The sequence below is a fragment of the Oncorhynchus mykiss genome, chromosome 9, assembly GCF_057628025.1.
Source record: "Oncorhynchus mykiss isolate SJ-2025 chromosome 9, ASM5762802v1, whole genome shotgun sequence".
Taxonomy (NCBI): domain Eukaryota; kingdom Metazoa; phylum Chordata; class Actinopteri; order Salmoniformes; family Salmonidae; genus Oncorhynchus; species Oncorhynchus mykiss.
Genome location: NC_143030.1, coordinates 5892509 through 5909592, shown reverse-complemented (window position 1 = coordinate 5909592; position 17084 = coordinate 5892509). Strand labels below are relative to the sequence as shown.

The 17084-nt window shown below is 43.5% G+C and overlaps 1 protein-coding gene across 1 annotated transcript in view; it reads left to right on the top strand.

Moving 5' to 3' along the window:
* Positions 1-12330, top strand: part of LOC110532882 (endothelin receptor type B) — a 12592-nt gene extending 262 nt beyond the window's left edge. The window contains exons 1-10 of the mRNA XM_090185710.1: positions 1-173; positions 273-663; positions 2213-3492; positions 5077-5204; positions 5440-5586; positions 7808-7859; positions 9022-9174; positions 9289-9422; positions 10277-10385; positions 11402-12330. The exon at positions 1-173 is cut by the window's left edge and continues 262 nt beyond it. Of these exons, the coding sequence (XP_090041836.1) occupies positions 2941-3492; positions 5077-5204; positions 5440-5586; positions 7808-7859; positions 9022-9174; positions 9289-9422; positions 10277-10385; positions 11402-11545 (1419 nt within the window). The 5' untranslated portion in view covers positions 1-173; positions 273-663; positions 2213-2940 and the 3' untranslated portion in view covers positions 11546-12330. The remainder of the gene's footprint in view (positions 174-272; positions 664-2212; positions 3493-5076; positions 5205-5439; positions 5587-7807; positions 7860-9021; positions 9175-9288; positions 9423-10276; positions 10386-11401) is intronic.
* Positions 12331-17084: the final 4754 nt, after the last annotated feature.

Genomic DNA, 17084 nt, shown 5'->3' with positions numbered 1-17084 from the left:
GGAAGAGAGAGGAGGAGGAGGAGGAAGAGAGAGAAGGACTCTGCACTACAACACTACTCCTCTACAAAGCGTTTGTTCTTCAAACAGATCAGAATATGGAGACATGAGGGACATCTTTACAGGACTGCTTCTTCTGCTCTGACTGAGTTTGAGAGACCAGACTCAGAAACAAGGTGAGTGACTGTCTAAATGTATGAAGTTATTCACCGGCAAAACTAGTCATACATCTGTCATGTAAGTAGTTGTTATGACATCGGTGTCAAACCCTCCAGGATCAGCAGAGAGACAGCCCTCGTCCAGGACCAGCAGAGAGACAGCCCTCATCCAGGACCAGCAGAGAGATAGCCCTCGTCCAGGACCAGCAGAGAGACAACCCTCGTCCAGGATCAGCAGAGACACAGCCCTCATCCAGGATCAGCAGAGACACAACCCTCGTCCAGGATCAGCAGAGACACAGCCCTCGTCCAGGATCAGCAGAGAGACAATCCTCGTCCAGGATCAGCAGAGACACAGCCCTCGTCCAGGATCAGCAGAGAGACAACCCTCGTCCAGGATCAGCAGAGACACAACCCTCGTCCAGGATCAGCAGAGACACAGCAATTGATTTTGACCCCCCTGCGTTAAGGCATTGTTTGACTACTGTACAAACTGTAATATATGTAGGTAGGTTATAAGAGCTACATTAATATACATCGGTAGGTTATAAGAGCTACATTAATATACGTAGGTAGGTTATAAGAGCTACATTAATATACATATATATATATATATATATATATTAATGTAGGTTATAAGAGGTTGTAAGATGTGCTGCTGTATGTATTAATGTCACCAGATGGTAGATATTTATACAGTAGGAAACACAGTACTGGAGAGAGACGGCAGGTCAGGGACAGGAGAGACAGGGGAGAGAGAGACAGGAGGGAGAGAGACAGGGGAGAGAGACAGGAGGGAGAGAGACAGGGGGAGAGAGAGAGAGACAGGGAATCCTCCCAGACTGCAGGTCAGGGACAGAGGGGGAGAAAGAGAGGGGGGGGGCAGGAGAGAGAGGGAGAGAGGAAGAGAGAAATATAGGAAATGGAGAGAGAGGCAGGGGGAGAGAGACAGGAGAGAGAGGGGGAGAGAGCGACATGAGAGAGAGAGAGGCAGGGGGAGAGAGAAAGGAGAGAGAGGGGGAGAGAGACAGGGGAGAGAGAGACAGGAGAGAGATAGGGAGAGAGACAGGGGAGAGAGAGACAGGAGAGAGAGAGGGAGAGAGACAGGGGAGAGAGAGACAGGAGAGAGAGAGAGGGAGAGAGACAGGGGAGAGAGAGGGAGAGAGACAGGGGATAGAGAGACAGGAGGGAGAGAGACAGGGGATAGAGAGACAGGAGGGAGAGAGACAGGGGAGAGAGAGAGGCAGGGGGAGAGAGAAAGGAGAGAGAGAGGGAGAGAGACAGGGGAGAGAGAGACAGGAGAGAGAGAGGGAGAGAGAGAGGGAGAGAGAGACAGGAGGGAGAGAGACAGGGGAGAGAGAGAGGCAGGGGAGAGAGAAGGGAGGGAGAGAGGGAGAGAGACAGGGGAGAGAGAGACAGGAGAGAGAGAGGGAGAGAGACAGGAGAGAGAGAGGGAGAGAGACAGGGGAGAGAGAGACAGGAGGGAGAGAGACAGGGGATAGAGAGACAGGAGAGAGAGAGACAGGGGAGAGAGAGAGGCAGGGGGAGAGAGAAAGGAGAGAGAGAGGGATAGAGACAGGGGAGAGAGAGACAGGAGAGAGAGAGGGAGAGAGAGAGGGAGAGAGAGACAGGAGGGAGAGAGACAGGAGAGAGAGAGAGGCAGGGGGAGAGAGAAAGGAGGGAGAGAGGGAGAGAGACAGGGGAGAGAGAGACAGGAGAGAGAGAGGGAGAGAGACAGGAGAGAGAGAGGGAGAGAGACAGGGGAGAGAGAGACAGGAGGGAGAGAGACAGGGGATAGAGAGACAGGAGAGAGAGAGGTGGGGAGTTATTTCATTGTTTATGTGTCAGTAATTGAAACAGGATACCGGTGTTAGAGTCAGTCTACTACAGATTGATCTTAATGACTCTGTTAGGACAGTAGAGGGGTTGGACAGTTCGTTTCAAGAAATATAAAGTACAAGAAAACCAAGTTAAGAAATAAAGATTTGTGCCCCTCCACAAATCCTGTCCTTTGTCATATTAGCAATATTTCCTCTCCTTTTTCCCCTTTTCTCCAGAGGACCTGTGGAACCTCCCTAGTGGAATCCTGAATCACTGTGGAACCTCCCTAGTGGAATCCTGAATCACTGTGGAACCTCCCTAGTGGAATCCTGAATCACTGTGGAACCTCCCTAGTAGAATCCTGAATCACTGTGGAATCTCCCTAGTAGAATCCCGAATCACTGTGGAATCTCCCTAGTAGAATCCTGAATCACTGTGGAACCTCCCTAGTGGAATCCTGAATCACTGTGGAACCTCCCTAGTGGAATCCTGAATCACTGTGGAACCTCCCTAGTGGAATCTTGAATCACTGTGGAACCTCCCTAGTAGAATCCTGAATCACTGTGGAACCTCCCTAGTGGAATCCTGAATCACTGTGGAACCTCCCTAGTGGAATCTGAATCACTGTGGAACCTCCCTAGTAGAATCCTGAATCACTGTGGAATCCCTAGTAGAATCCTGAATCACTGTGGAACCTTCCTAGTGGAATCCTGACTCACTGTGGAACCTCCCTAGTGGAATCCTGAATCACTGTGGAACCTCCCTAGTGGAATCCTGAATCACTGTGGAACCTCCCTAGTGGAATCTGAATCACTGTGGAACCTCCCTAGTAGAATCCTGAATCACTGTGGAATCTCCCTAGTAGAATCCTGAATCACTGTGGAATCTAGAACTATCCTGCCTGGAATCCTCCATCTCTTCCCTGAACTGTTGAATACGTTCTAGAACAGGTTCTAGAGTCAGAATGGGTTCTACTGTTCCTGTTTCGTCCATGTTGTTGGTGCTGGTGGTGTTCCACACCTTCACAGTGGGACAGTGTCAGAGCCAACCCAGCCTGACAGGAAATCTCCCTGTCTCAGCCTTCCACAGTACAGACACCCCCCTGGGTCTGCTACTGGACCCCCAAAACCCCTCCCAAAACCCCCAAGACATCGCATCTCTGAACCTCATTACCCCCATCTCATCCACACCCTCTCCTGACTCTGACCGTGGACACCAACATCTGAAACACGGACCCCATCACCTCACCTCCAACACGTCGTCCTGGGCAGTGCGTGTTCAGCCTGTAGTACCCCCTGTCTGCCACCAGGTGACCTTCATAAAGACAGCCTTTAAATACATAAACACAGTGATTAGCTGTGTGATATTCATGGTGGGGATGGTGGGAAACGCCACTCTACTGAGGATTATCTACCTGAATAAGACGATGAGGAACGGACCTAACGCCCTGATCGCCAGCCTGGCCCTGGGAGATCTGATCTATATCACTATAGATATACCCATCAACGTTTATAAGGTAAAAAAAATAATAAGTATATATTTTTACAGATGCCGTATCTTAATTTGATGATCTTGATTTTTCCTGCACAGAAAGAAATGCAAACTTTTAGTGTATTCAAGGTTTAAAAAATAACAAATAAAAAAGGCTGGTAAAGTTTTGTAATTTCCACTTTGACACGAAATATGTATCAACCCCTACAAACATGAATTATATAATAATATATATAATAATCCATGAATTATATAATAATATATATAATAATCTATGAATTATATAGTAATATATATAATAATCCATGAATTATATAGTGATATATATAATAATCTATGAATTATATAGTAATATATATAATAATCTATGAATTATATAGTAATATATATAATAATCCATGAATTATATAGTGATATATATAATAATCTATGAATTATATAGTAATATATATAATAATCTATGAATTATATAGTAATATATATAATAATCCATAATAATCCATGAATTATATAGTAATATATATAATAATCTATGAATTATATAGTAATATATATAATAATCTATGAATTATATAGTAATATATATAATAATCTATGAATTATATAGTAATATATATAATAATCCATAATAATCCATGAATTATGTAGTAATATATATAATAATCTATGAATTATATAGTAATATATATAATAATCCATAATAATCCATGAATTATATAGTAATATATATAATAATCCATGAATTATAATCAGCGTTTCCTGATGCTGCAGGACTGTTTTCATTGCTGTGAGAAACTGGCTCAAACTGGCTCAATATAATACATCTAAATCCCACAAACTGAACTCTGGACCTCGAAGCCGGTACCACTGCTTGTTTTCATTGTTCCCCTCTAATCAGGGGACCTTGGACCCCAGGTGGGTGCAATGCTTCCCACATTTGTGCCAAGTCGGCTAGACGTCCTTTGGATGGTTGGCCAGTCTTGATACACACAGGAAACTGTTGAGAGTGGGGGGGGAAACCTGCAGCGTTGCAGTTCTTGACACAAGACCAGGTGCACCTGACACCTACTACCATACCCTGTTCAAAGGCACTTAAATATTTCTGTCTTGCCCATTCACTCTGTCTCTCTGTCTCTCTGTCTCTCTGTCTCTCTGTCTGTCTGTCTGTCTGAATATTCTCTACATAGGCCACTACCAGAGTTGGTTATAAGCAGTGCACTAAACAGGGAATAGGTGTCTCCTCTCCTCTCCTCTCCTCCCCTCCTCTATATTTTAGCTCCTGGCTGGCTCGTGGCCGTTTGATGACAGCTCCATTGGTCTGTTCCTCTGTAAACTGTTCCCCTCCCCTCCTCCCCTCCCCTCCTCTCCCCTCCCCTCCCCTCTCCTCTCCTCTCCTCTCCTCTCCTCTCCTCTCCTCTCCTCTCCTCTCCTCTCCTCTCCTCCTCTATATTTTAGCTCCTGGCTGGCTCGTGGCCATTTGATGACAGCTCCATTGGTCTGTTCCTCTGTAAACTGTTCCCCTCCCCTCCCCTCCTCTCCCCTCCCCTTCCCTCTCCTCCCCTTTCCTCTCCTCTCCTCTAATCCTACCATCTCCTCCTCTATATTTTAGCTCCTGGTTGGCTCGTGGCCGTTCGATGACAGCTCCATTGGTCTGTTCCTCTGTAAACTGTTCCCCTTCCTGCAGAAAGCTTCTGTTGGCATCACTGTACTCAACCTGTGTGCCCTGAGCGTGGACAGGTAAGACACACACACACACACACACACACACACACCTCCACACTAAGCTCAACCATCATGGTTTTGTCCCAAAGCACACCTAGTAGTGCACTAAATAGGGAATAGGGAGGCCCTGCTAGAAGGACAGGGAAATGAACTAAGATAACTGTGTGTGTGTCTGTCTATGTGTGTGTGTGCGTGCGGTTGTGTCTGTCTGTGTGTGTGTGTGTGTGTGTGTGTGTCTGTGTGTGTGTAGGTATCGTGCGGTAGCGTCATGGAGCAGGGTCCAGGGTGTCGGTGTTCCCCTGTTAACAGCAGTAGAGATCATCTCTATATGGCTGTTATCCATTCTGATGGCTGTACCAGAGGCAATAGGATTCAACATGGTCACCTTTGAGTACAGGTAACACACACAGACACACACACACACACACACACACACACACACACACACACACACACACACACACACACACACGGTTTTTACCTCTGCATATTTATTGTGGTCGATGTTTCGGTTCAAGGCCTTGTTCAGTTTCAGTTTGGTAGTGTGTTAAGGTAACCCTATTGGTAGTGTGTTAAGGTAACCCTATTGGTAGTGTGTTAATAAGGTAACCCTATTGGTAGTGTGTTAATAAGGTAACCCTATTGGCAGTGTGTTAATAAGGTAACCCTAATGGTAGTGTGTTAATAAGGTAACCCTATTGGTAGTGTGTTAATAAGGTAACCCTATTGGTAGTGTGTTAATAAGGTAACCCTATTGGTAGTGTGTTAAGGTAACCCTATTGGTAGTGTGTTAATAAGGTAACCCTATTGGTAGTGTGTTAATAAGGTAACCCTATTGGTAGTGTGTTAAGGTAACCCTATTGGTAGTGTGTTAATAAGGTAACCCTATTGGTAGTGTGTTAATAAGGTAACCCTATTGGTAGTGTGTTAATAAGGTAACCCTATTGGTAGTGTGTTAAGGTAACCCTATTGGTAGTGTGTTAATAAGGTAACCCTATTGGTAGTGTGTTAATAAGGTAACCCTATTGGTAGTGTGTTAATAAGGTAACCCTATTGGTAGTGTGTTAATAAGGTAACCCTATTGGTAGTGTGTTAATAAGGTAAGCCTATTGGTAGTGTGTTAATAAGGTAACCCTATTGGTAGTGTGTTAATAAGGTAACCCTATTGGTAGTGTGTTAATAAGGTAACCCTATTGGTAGTGTGTGTTAAGGTAACCCTATTGGTAGTGTGTTAAGGTAACCCTATTGGTAGTGTGTTAATAAGGTAACCCTATTGGTAGTGTGTTAAGGTAACCCTATTGGTAGTGTGTTAATAAGGTAACCCTATTGGTAGTGTGTTAATAAGGTAACCCTATTGGTAGTGTGTTAATAAGGTAAGCCTATTGGTAGTGTGTTAATAAGGTAACCCTATTGGTAGTGTGTTAAGGTAACCCTATTGGTAGTGTGTTAATAAGGTAACCCTATTGGTAGTGTGTTAATAAGGTAACCCTATTGGTAGTGTGTGTTAAGGTAACCCTATTGGTAGTGTGTTAAGGTAACCCTATTGGTAGTGTGTTAATAAGGTAACCCTATTGGTAGTGTGTTAATAAGGTAACCCTATTGGTAGTGTGTTAATAAGGTAACCCTATTGGTAGTGTGTTAAGGTAACCCTATTGGTAGTGTGTTAATAAGGTAACCCTATTGGTAGTGTGTTAATAAGGTAACCCTATTGGTAGTGTGTTAATAAGGTAACCCTATTGGTAGTGTGTTAAGGTAACCCTATTGGTAGTGTGTTAATAAGGTAACCCTATTGGTAGTGTGTTAATAAGGTAACCCTATTGGTAGTGTGTTAATAAGGTAACCCTATTGGTAGTGTGTTAAGGTAACCCTATTGGTAGTGTGTTAATAAGGTAACCCTATTGGTAGTGTGTTAATAAGGTAACCCTATTGGTAGTGTGTTAATAAGGTAACCCTATTGGTAGTGTGTTAAGGTAACCCTATTGGTAGTGTGTTAATAAGGTAACCCTATTGGTAGTGTGTTAATAAGGTAACCCTATTGGTAGTGTGTTAATAAGGTAACCCTATTGGTAGTGTGTTAATAAGGTAACCCTATTGGTAGTGTGTTAATAAGGTAACCCTATTGGTAGTGTGTTAATAAGGTAACCCTATTGGTAGTGTGTGTTAAGGTAACCCTATTGGTAGTGTGTTAAGGTAACCCTATTGGTAGTGTGTTAATAAGGTAACCCTATTGGTAGTGTGTTAATAAGGTAACCCTATTGGTAGTGTGTTAAGGTAACCCTATTGGTGGTGTGTTAATAAGGTAACCCTATTGGTAGTGTGTTAATAAGGTAACCCTATTGGTAGTGTGTTAAGGTAACCCTATTGGTAGTGTGTTAATAAGGTAAACCTATTGGTAGTGTGTTAAGGTAACCCTATTGGTAGTGTGTGTGTTAAGGTAACCCTATTGGTAGTGTGTTAATAAGGTAACCCTATTGGTAGTGTGTTAAGGTAACCCTATTGGTAGTGTGTTAATAAGGTAAACCTATTGGTAGTGTGTTAAGGTAGCCCTATTGGTAGTGTGTGTGTTAAGGTAACCCTATTGGCAGTGTGTGTTAAGGTAACCCTATTGTTTTAAACAGGAACGCGACCATACGGACCTGCATGCTCAACCCACAGACACCATTCATGACGGTGAGAAGGGGGGGGGGGGGGGGTTAGTGCACGTGTGTGTTTTTATGTACGGTGGGTTGAGATCTGGTGACTGAGACGGACATGGCATACGGTGCATCCTGAAAGTATTCAGACCCCTCGATTATTTCCACATTTTGTTACGTTACAGCCTTATTCTAAAATGGATTCAATTGTATTTTTTTCCTCATCAATCTACACACAATACCCCTTAATGACATCACAATACCCCATAATGACATCACACTACCCCTTAATGACATCACAATACCACATAATGACATCACAATACTCCTTAATGACATCACAATACCCCATAATGACATCACAATACCCCTTAATGACATCACAATACCCCTTAATGACATCACAATACCCCATAATGACATCACAATACCCCTTAATGACATCACAATACCCCTTAATGACATCACAATACCACATAATGACATCACAATACCCCTTAATGACATCACAATACCACATAATGACATCACAATACCCCTTAATGACATCACAATACCCCATAATGACATCACAATACCCCTTAATGACATCACAATACCACATAATGACATCACAATACCCCTTAATGACATCACAATACCCCATAATAGCATCACAATACCCTATAATGACATCACAATACCCCATAATAGCATCACAATACCCCATAATGACATCACAATACCCCATAACGACATCACAATACCCCATTATGACATCACAATACCCCATAATGACATCACAATACCCGATAATGACATCACAATACCCCATAATGACATCACAATACCCCATAATAACATCACAATACCCCATAATGACATCACAATACCCCATAATGTCAAAGCAAAAACAGTTTTTAATGTTTTATTCTTGCAAATCTATACAAAATAAAAAACAGAAATATCACATTTACATAAGTATTCAGACTCTTTACTCAGTACTTTGTTGAAGCAGGGGTTAGGCTTGTGTTGAGGATCTGAATCACTGTCCTGGAGTTTGTTGCTGTTGAACTGGTGTTTAATGTGTGTGTAGGGGAGGGTAATATTGTTTGTGTTGTTTGTGTTGTTCTCTAGTTCTACCGGGATGCCAAAGACTGGTGTTTAATGTGTGTGTAGGGGAGGGTAATATTGTTTGTGTTGTTTGTGTTGTTCTGTAGTTCTACCGGGATGCCAAAGACTGGTGGTTGTTTGGATTCTATTTCTGTGTTCCGTTGGCGTGTTCCGCAGTGTTCTACACTCTGATGACATGTGAGATGTTACATCACAGGAACGGATCTCTCCGCATCGCGCTCAGCGAACACCTCAAACAGGTACACACACGCACGCGCACGCACACACACACACACACACACCCACACACACACACACACACACACACACACTCCCTCTCTACGCCCTCTCTCCTCACCCCTGTCTCTCTGTAGCGTCGGGAGGTAGCCAAGGCAGTGTTCTGTCTGGTCTTGATCTTCGCTCTGTGCTGGTTCCCTCTGCACCTCAGCAGGATCCTGAAGAAGATGGTTTACATGCCTCATGATGCCCGACGCTGTGAACTGCTCAAGTAGGGACACACACACACACACACGCTATCACGGACACACTAGCTACTAAATTGCGACAATTTAGATACATTTCTCAAAAAATGTACATTAAAATATATATTCTATCACTATATTCTAGTTTCCTGTTGGTCCTCGACTACTTCAGTATTAACTGTGTCTGTTGTTGTGTCTGTAGTTTCCTGTTGGTCCTCGACTACTTCAGTATTAACTGTGTCTGTTGTTGTGTCTGTAGTCTCCTGTTGTTCCTAGACAACTTCAGTATTGACTATGTATGTTGTTGTGTCTGTAGTCTCCTGTTGTTCCTAGACTACAGCAGTATTAACTGTGTCTGTTGTGTCTGTAGTTTCCTGTTGGTCCTGGACTACAGCAGTATTAACTGTGTCTGTTGTTGTGTCTGTAGTCTCCTGTTGTTCCTAGACTACAGCAGTATTATCCGTGTCTGTTGTTGTGTCTGTAGTTTCCTGTTGGTCCTCGACTACAGCAGTATTAACTGTGTCTGTTGTTGTGTCTGTAGTCTCCTGTTGTTCCTAGACTACAGCAGTATTATCCGTGTCTGTTGTTGTGTCTGTAGTCTCCTGTTGTTCCTAGACTACAGCAGTATTAACTGTGTCTGTTGTGTCTGTAGTTTCCTGTTGGTCCTGGACTACAGCAGTATTAACTGTGTCTGTTGTTGTGTCTGTAGTCTCCTGTTGTTCCTAGACTACAGCAGTATTATCCGTGTCTGTTGTTGTGTCTGTAGTTTCCTGTTGGTCCTCGACTACAGCAGTATTAACTGTGTCTGTTGTTGTGTCTGTAGTTTCCTGTTGTTCCTAGACTACAGCAGTATTAACTGTGTCTGTTGTTGTGTCTGTAGTTTCCTGTTGGTCCTCGACTACTTCAGTATTAACCTGGCCACAGTCAACTCCTGCATCAACCCCATCATACTCTACTTCGTCAGCAAGAAGTTCAAAAACTGCTTCAAGGTAGGACTGTGTGTGTGTGTGTGTGTGTGTGTGTGTGTGTGTGTGTGTGTGTGTGTGTGTGTGTGTGTGTGTGTGTGTGTGTGTGTGTGTGTGTGTGTGTGTGTGTGTGTGTGTGTGTGTGAGCTCTTCCAATGTCAAGCCACCTCTCGATCCATGATCCAATGAGGTCCTAGTGGCTGTGAGGTCATGGGTTCAATGGGTCGTGTGAGACAGATAACGGCAGGGACACACAGAGAGCAAGGGAGGGAAAGGGAGGGAGAGAGAGAGAGGGAGGGGGGAAAGGGTGAGAGAGAGAGGGAGGGAGAAAATGAGAGAGAGAGAGAGAAAATGAGAGAGAGAGAGAGAGAGAGAGAGAGAGAGAGAGAGAGAGAGAGAGAAAGAGAGACCAAAACAGAGTGAGTGGGGGGGAGCGAGAGGGAGTGTGGGAGAAGAGCCAGAGAGAGAGACATGGGGAGAAAGAGAGAGAGAGAGACGTGGAGAAAGAGAGAGAGGGGGAGTGTGGGAGAAGAGCCAGAGAGAGAGACATGGGGAGAAAGAGAGAGAGAGAGAGGGAGTGTGGGAGAAGAGCCAGAGAGAGAGACATGCTTGCTGTTTGGGGTTTTAGGCTGGGTTTATGTACAGCACTTTGAGATATCAGCTGATGTACAAAGGGCTATATAAATACATTTGATTTGATGGGGAGAAATAGAGAGAGAGACATGGGGAGAAAGAGAGACAGAGACATGGGGAGAAAGAGAGAGAGAGACATGGGGAGAAAGAGAGAGAGAGACATGGGGAGAAAGAGAGAGAGAGACATGGGGAGAAAGAGAGAGAGACATGGGGAGAAAGAGAGAGAGAGACATGGGGAGAAAGAGAGAGAGAGACATGGGGAGAAAGAGAGAGACAGAGACAGAGAGAGAGAAAGATAAAGAGGAGGGATAAATATAGAAAGGTTTCGACCCCAGAAATGCTCTGGGAAGAGTGTTCCTGTGTTATCTCCTCTAAACTCTTCCTCCATCCCTCTCTTCTTCCTCTAGTCATGTCTGTGTTGTTGGTGTGACTCCAGTTCCCTGATCGACAGTATGGTACCTCAGAACCTCAACGGAACCAGCCTACAGAATAAGAACCCAGATCAACAGTGTGGTACCTCAGAACCTCAATGGAACCAGCCTGAAGAATAAGAACCCAGATCAACAGTGTGGTACATCAGAACCTCAACGGAACCAGCCTACAGAATAAGAACCCAGATCAACAGTGTGGTACCTCTGAACCTCAACGGAACCAGCCTACAGAATAAGAACCCAGATCAACAGTGTGGTACCTCAGAACCTCAATGGAACCAGCCTGAAGAATAAGAACCCAGATCAACAGTGTGGTACCTCAGAACCTCAACAGAACCAGCCTGAAGAATAAGAACCCAGATCAACAGTGTGGTACCTCTGAACCTCAATGGAACCAGCCTGAAGAATAAGAACCCAGATCAACAGTGTGGTACCTCTGAACCTCAACGGAACCAACCTACAGAATAAGAACCCAGATCAACAGTGTGGTACCTCAGAACCTCAACAGAACCAGCCTGAAGAATAAGAACCCAGATCAACAGTGTGGTACCTCAGAACCTCAATGGAACCAGCCTGAAGAATAAGAACCCAGATCAACAGTATGGTACTTCAGAACCTCAACGGAACCAGCCTACAGAATAAGAACCCAGATCAACAGTGTGGTACCTCTGAACCTCAACGGAACCAGCCTACAGAATAAGAACCCAGATCAACAGTGTGGTACCTCAGAACCTCAATGGAACCAGCCTGAAGAATAAGAACCCAGATCAACAGTGTGGTACCTCAGAACCTCAACGGAACCAACCTACAGAATAAGAACCCCATAATGACAAAGCAAAAACTGTTTTGTAGAAAATGTTGCTAATTTAATACAAATAAATAACTGAAATATTCAATTTACAAAAGTATTCAGACCCTTTACTCAGTGCTTTGGAAGCGATTACAGAATCCAGTCTTCTTGGGTATGATGGTACAAGCTTGTCACACCTGTATTTGGGGAGTTTCTCCCATTCTTCTCTGCAGATCCTCTCAAGCTCTGTCAGGTTGGATGGGGAGCGTCGCTGCACAGCTATTTTCAGGTCTCTACAGAGATGTTCGATCGAGTTCAAGTCCGGGCTCTGGCTGGGCCACTCAAGAACATTCAGAGACTTGTCCTGAAGCCACTCCTGCGTTGTCTTGGCTGTGTGCTTGGGGTCGTGGTCCTGTTGGAAGGTGAACCTTCGCCCCAGTCTGAGGTCCTGAGTGCTCAGGAGCAGGTTTTCATCACGGATCTCTCTGTACTTTGCTCCGTTCATCTTTCCCTCGATCCTGACTAGTCTTCCAGTCCCTGCCGCTGAAAAACATCCCCACAGCATGATGCTGCCACCACCATGCTTCACCGTAGGGATGGTGCCAGGTTTCCTCCAGACGTGACACTTGGCATTCAGACCAAATCTTGGTTTCATCAGACCAGAGAATCTTGTTTCTCATGGTCAGAGAGGCCTTTAGGTGCCTTTTTCTAAGGAGTGGCTTCCATCTGGCCACTCTACCATAAAGGCCTGATTGGTGGAGCGCTGCAGAGATGGTTGTCCTTCTGGAAGGTTCTCCCATCTCCACAGAGGAACTCTGGAGCTCTGTCAGAGTGACCATCTGGTTATTGGTCACCTCCCTAACCAAGGCCCTTCTCCCCTGATTGCTCAGTTTGGCTGGCAGCCAGCTCTAGGAAGAGTCTTGGTGGTTCCAAACTTCTTCCATTTAAGAATGATGGAGGCCATTGTGTTCTTGGTGAACTTCAATGCTGCAGAAATGTTTAGGTACCCTTCCCCAGATCTGTGCCTCGACACAATCCTGTCTCTGAGCTCTACAGACAATTCCTTTGACCTCATGGCTTGGTTTTTGCTCTGACATGCACTGTTAACTGTGGGACTTTATATAGACAGGCGTGTGCCTTTTCCAAATCATGTCCAATCAATTGAATTTACCACAGGTGGACTCCAATCAAGTTGTAGAAACATCTCAAGGATGATCAATGGAAACAGGATCCACCTGAACTCAATTTAGAGTCTCATAGCGAAGGGTCTGAATACTTATGTAAATAAGGTTTATAATATTTATGATAATGATAATAATATTTATGTACATTTGCAAATATTTCTAAAAACCTGCTTTTGCTTTGTTATTATCGGGCATTGTGTGTAAAAATTATTTAAACCATTTTAGAATAAGGTTGTAACGTAACAAAATGTGGAAAAAGTCAAGGGGTCTTCAGAATGCTCTATATACACCATGCAGTATTTTGGGGACTATATATATATACCATGCAGTATTTTGGGGACTATATACACACCATGCAGTATTTTGGGGACTATATACACCATGCAGTATTTTGGGGACTATATACACCATGCAGTATTTTGGGGACTATATACACACCATGCAGTATTTTGGGGACTATATATACACCATGCAGTATTTTGGGGACTATATATACACCATGCAGTATTTTGGGGACTATATATACACACCATGCAGTATTTTGGGGACTATATATACACACCATGCAGTATTTTGGGGACTATATATACACCATTCAGTATTTTGGGGACTATATATACACCATTCAGTATTTTGGGGACTATATACACACCATGCAGTATTTTGGGGACTATATATACACCATGCAGTATTTTGGGGACTATATACACACCATTCAGTATTTTGGGGACTATATATATACACCATTCAGTATTTTGGGGACTATATATATACACCATTCAGTATTTTGGGGACTATATACACACCATTCAGTATTTTGGGGACTATATACACACCATGCAGTATTTTGGGGACTATATATACACCATGCAGTATTTTGGGGACTATATACACACCATTCAGTATTTTGGGGACTATATATACACCATGCAGTATTTTGGGGACTATATATATACACCATTCAGTATTTTGGGGACTATATACACCATTCAGTATTTTGGGGACTATATACACACCATTCAGTATTTTGGGGACTATATATACACCATGCAGTATTTTGGGGACTATATATACACCATTCAGTATTTTGGGGACTATATATATACCATTCAGTATTTTGGGGACTATATATACACCATTCAGTATTTTGGGGACTATATATACACCATGCAGTATTTTGGGGACTATATATATACCATTCAGTATTTTGGGGACTATATATACACCATTCAGTATTTTGGGGACTATATATACACCATGCAGTATTTTGGGGACTATATATACACCATGCAGTATTTTGGGGACTATATATACACCATTCAGTATTTTGGGGACTATATATATACCATTCAGTATTTTGGGGACTATATACACACCATGCAGTATTTTGGGGACTATATATACACCATGCAGTATTTGGGGGACTATATATACACCATTCAGTATTTTGGGGACTACACCAAGTGGTATTTTTCCAAACAATTCAACACTTCACTGTTTGAACTCCATAACTATTGTAGGGGAGATCAATGAGGTTAGAGGTTACCATGGAGATGAATGATTGACAGCTTGCTGGCTGGAGCATGTGTGTGTGTGTGTGTGTGTGTGTGTGTGTGTGTGTGTGTGTGGCTGAAAAGTGCTGGGCACAGTGTAACCTTACTGATGACTGTGCATAAAGGAGAGTTTGACGAGACCCTGTACCGAGGGATGGAGGAAGGAAGAGAGAGAGGGAGAGAAAAACAGGGAGGGAGAGAGGGTGAGTGGGTGAGAGGGTCAGAGGGTGAGTGGGTGAGAGGGTGAGTGGGTCAGAGGGTGAGTGGGTGAGAGGGTGAGTGGGTGAGAGGGTGAGTGAGAGAGAGATAGAAAGACAGACAGACAGACAGACACAGACAGACAGGGAGGGAGGGAGGGAGGGAGGGAGGGAGGGAGGGAGGGAGGGAGGGAGGGAGGGAGGGAGGGAGGGAGGGAGGGAGGGAGGGCTCGAGCTGCGTTGGGGTGAAGGCTGTGGTCTGAAGTTGCCCCCCCCCCTAGTCCGGATTCTCCTCCCATAGTAGACACCCTGAGCAGGGTTGGGCCAGAAACACACACCACTATATCCATGGTTGTATATATTTAAGGGAGTGTACTATACAGTAACTATTGTGTTATAAACTTTTGTTTTTATATTTAAGAATTGAGAAATATGTATCTTTTGTTGTTGGTGGTGTCTTTCTATCGTGAGAAAAATAAAGTTATATTTTCTAACTTTCAAGAAGAGTTATGGGACTCTACTCAATGTGTTGATGGTCTCTTTCTATCTTGCCACTGAGAGGAGGTATAAAGGTATCTATTAGAAGAGTTATGGGACTCTACTCAATGTGTTGGTGGTGTCTTTCTATCTTGCCACTGAGAGGAGGTATAAAGGTATCTATTAGAAGAGTTACGGTACTCTACTCAATGTGTTGATGGTCTCTTTCTATCTTGCCACTGAGAGGAGGTATAAAGGTATCTATTAGAAGAGTTATGGGTCTCTACTCAATGTGTTGGTGGTGTCTTTCTATCTTGCCACTGAGAGGAGGTATAAAGGTATCTATTAGAAGAGTTATGGGACTCTACTCAATGTGTTGGTGGTGTCTTTCTATCTGAGAGGAGGTATAAAGGTCTCTATTAGAAGAGTTATGGGACTCTACTCAATGTGTTGGTGGTGTCTTTCTATCTTGCCACTGAGAGGAGGTATAAAGGTATCTATTAGAATAGTTACGGTACTCTACTCAATGTGTTGGTGGTCTCTTTCTATCTTGCCACTGAGAGGAGGTATAAAGGTATCTATTAGAATAGTTACGGTACTCTACTCAATGTGTTGATGGTGTCTTTCTATCTTGCCACTGAGAGGAGGTATAAAGGTATCTATTAGAATAGTTACGGTACTCTACTCAATGTGTTGATGGTGTCTTTCTATCTGAGAGGAGATATAAAGGTCTCTATTAGAAGAGTTATGGGACTCTACTCAATGTGTTGGTGGTGTCTTTCTATCTTGCCACTGAGAGGAGGTATAAAGGTATCTATTAGAAGAGTTACGGTACTCTACTCAATGTGTTGGTGGTCTCTTTCTATCTTGCCACTGAGAGGAGGTATAAAGGTATCTATTAGAAGAGTTACGGTACTCTACTCAATGTGTTGATGGTGTCTTTCTATCTGAGAGGAGATATAAAGGTCTCTATTAGAAGAGTTATGGGACTTTACTCAATGTGTTGGTGGTGTCTTTCTATCTTGCCACTGAGAGGAGGTATAAAGGTATCTATTAGAATAGTTACGGTACTCTACTCAATGTGTTGATGGTCTCTTTCTATCTTGCCACTGAGAGGAGGTATAAAGGTCTCTATTAGAAGAGTTATGGGACTCTACTCAATGTGTTGGTGGTGTCTTTCTATCTTGCCACTGAGAGGAGGTATAAAGGTCTCTATTAGAATAGTTACGGTACTCTACTCAATGTGTTGATGGTCTCTTTCTATCTTGCCACTGAGAGGAGGTATAAAGGTATCTATTAGAAGAGTTATGGGACTTTACTCAATGTGTTGGTGGTGTCTTTCTATCTTGCCACTGAGAGGAGGTATAAAGGTATCTATTAGAAGAGTTACGGTACTCTACTCAATGTGTTGATGGTCTCTTTCTATCTTGCCACTGAGAGGAGGTATAAAGGTCTCTA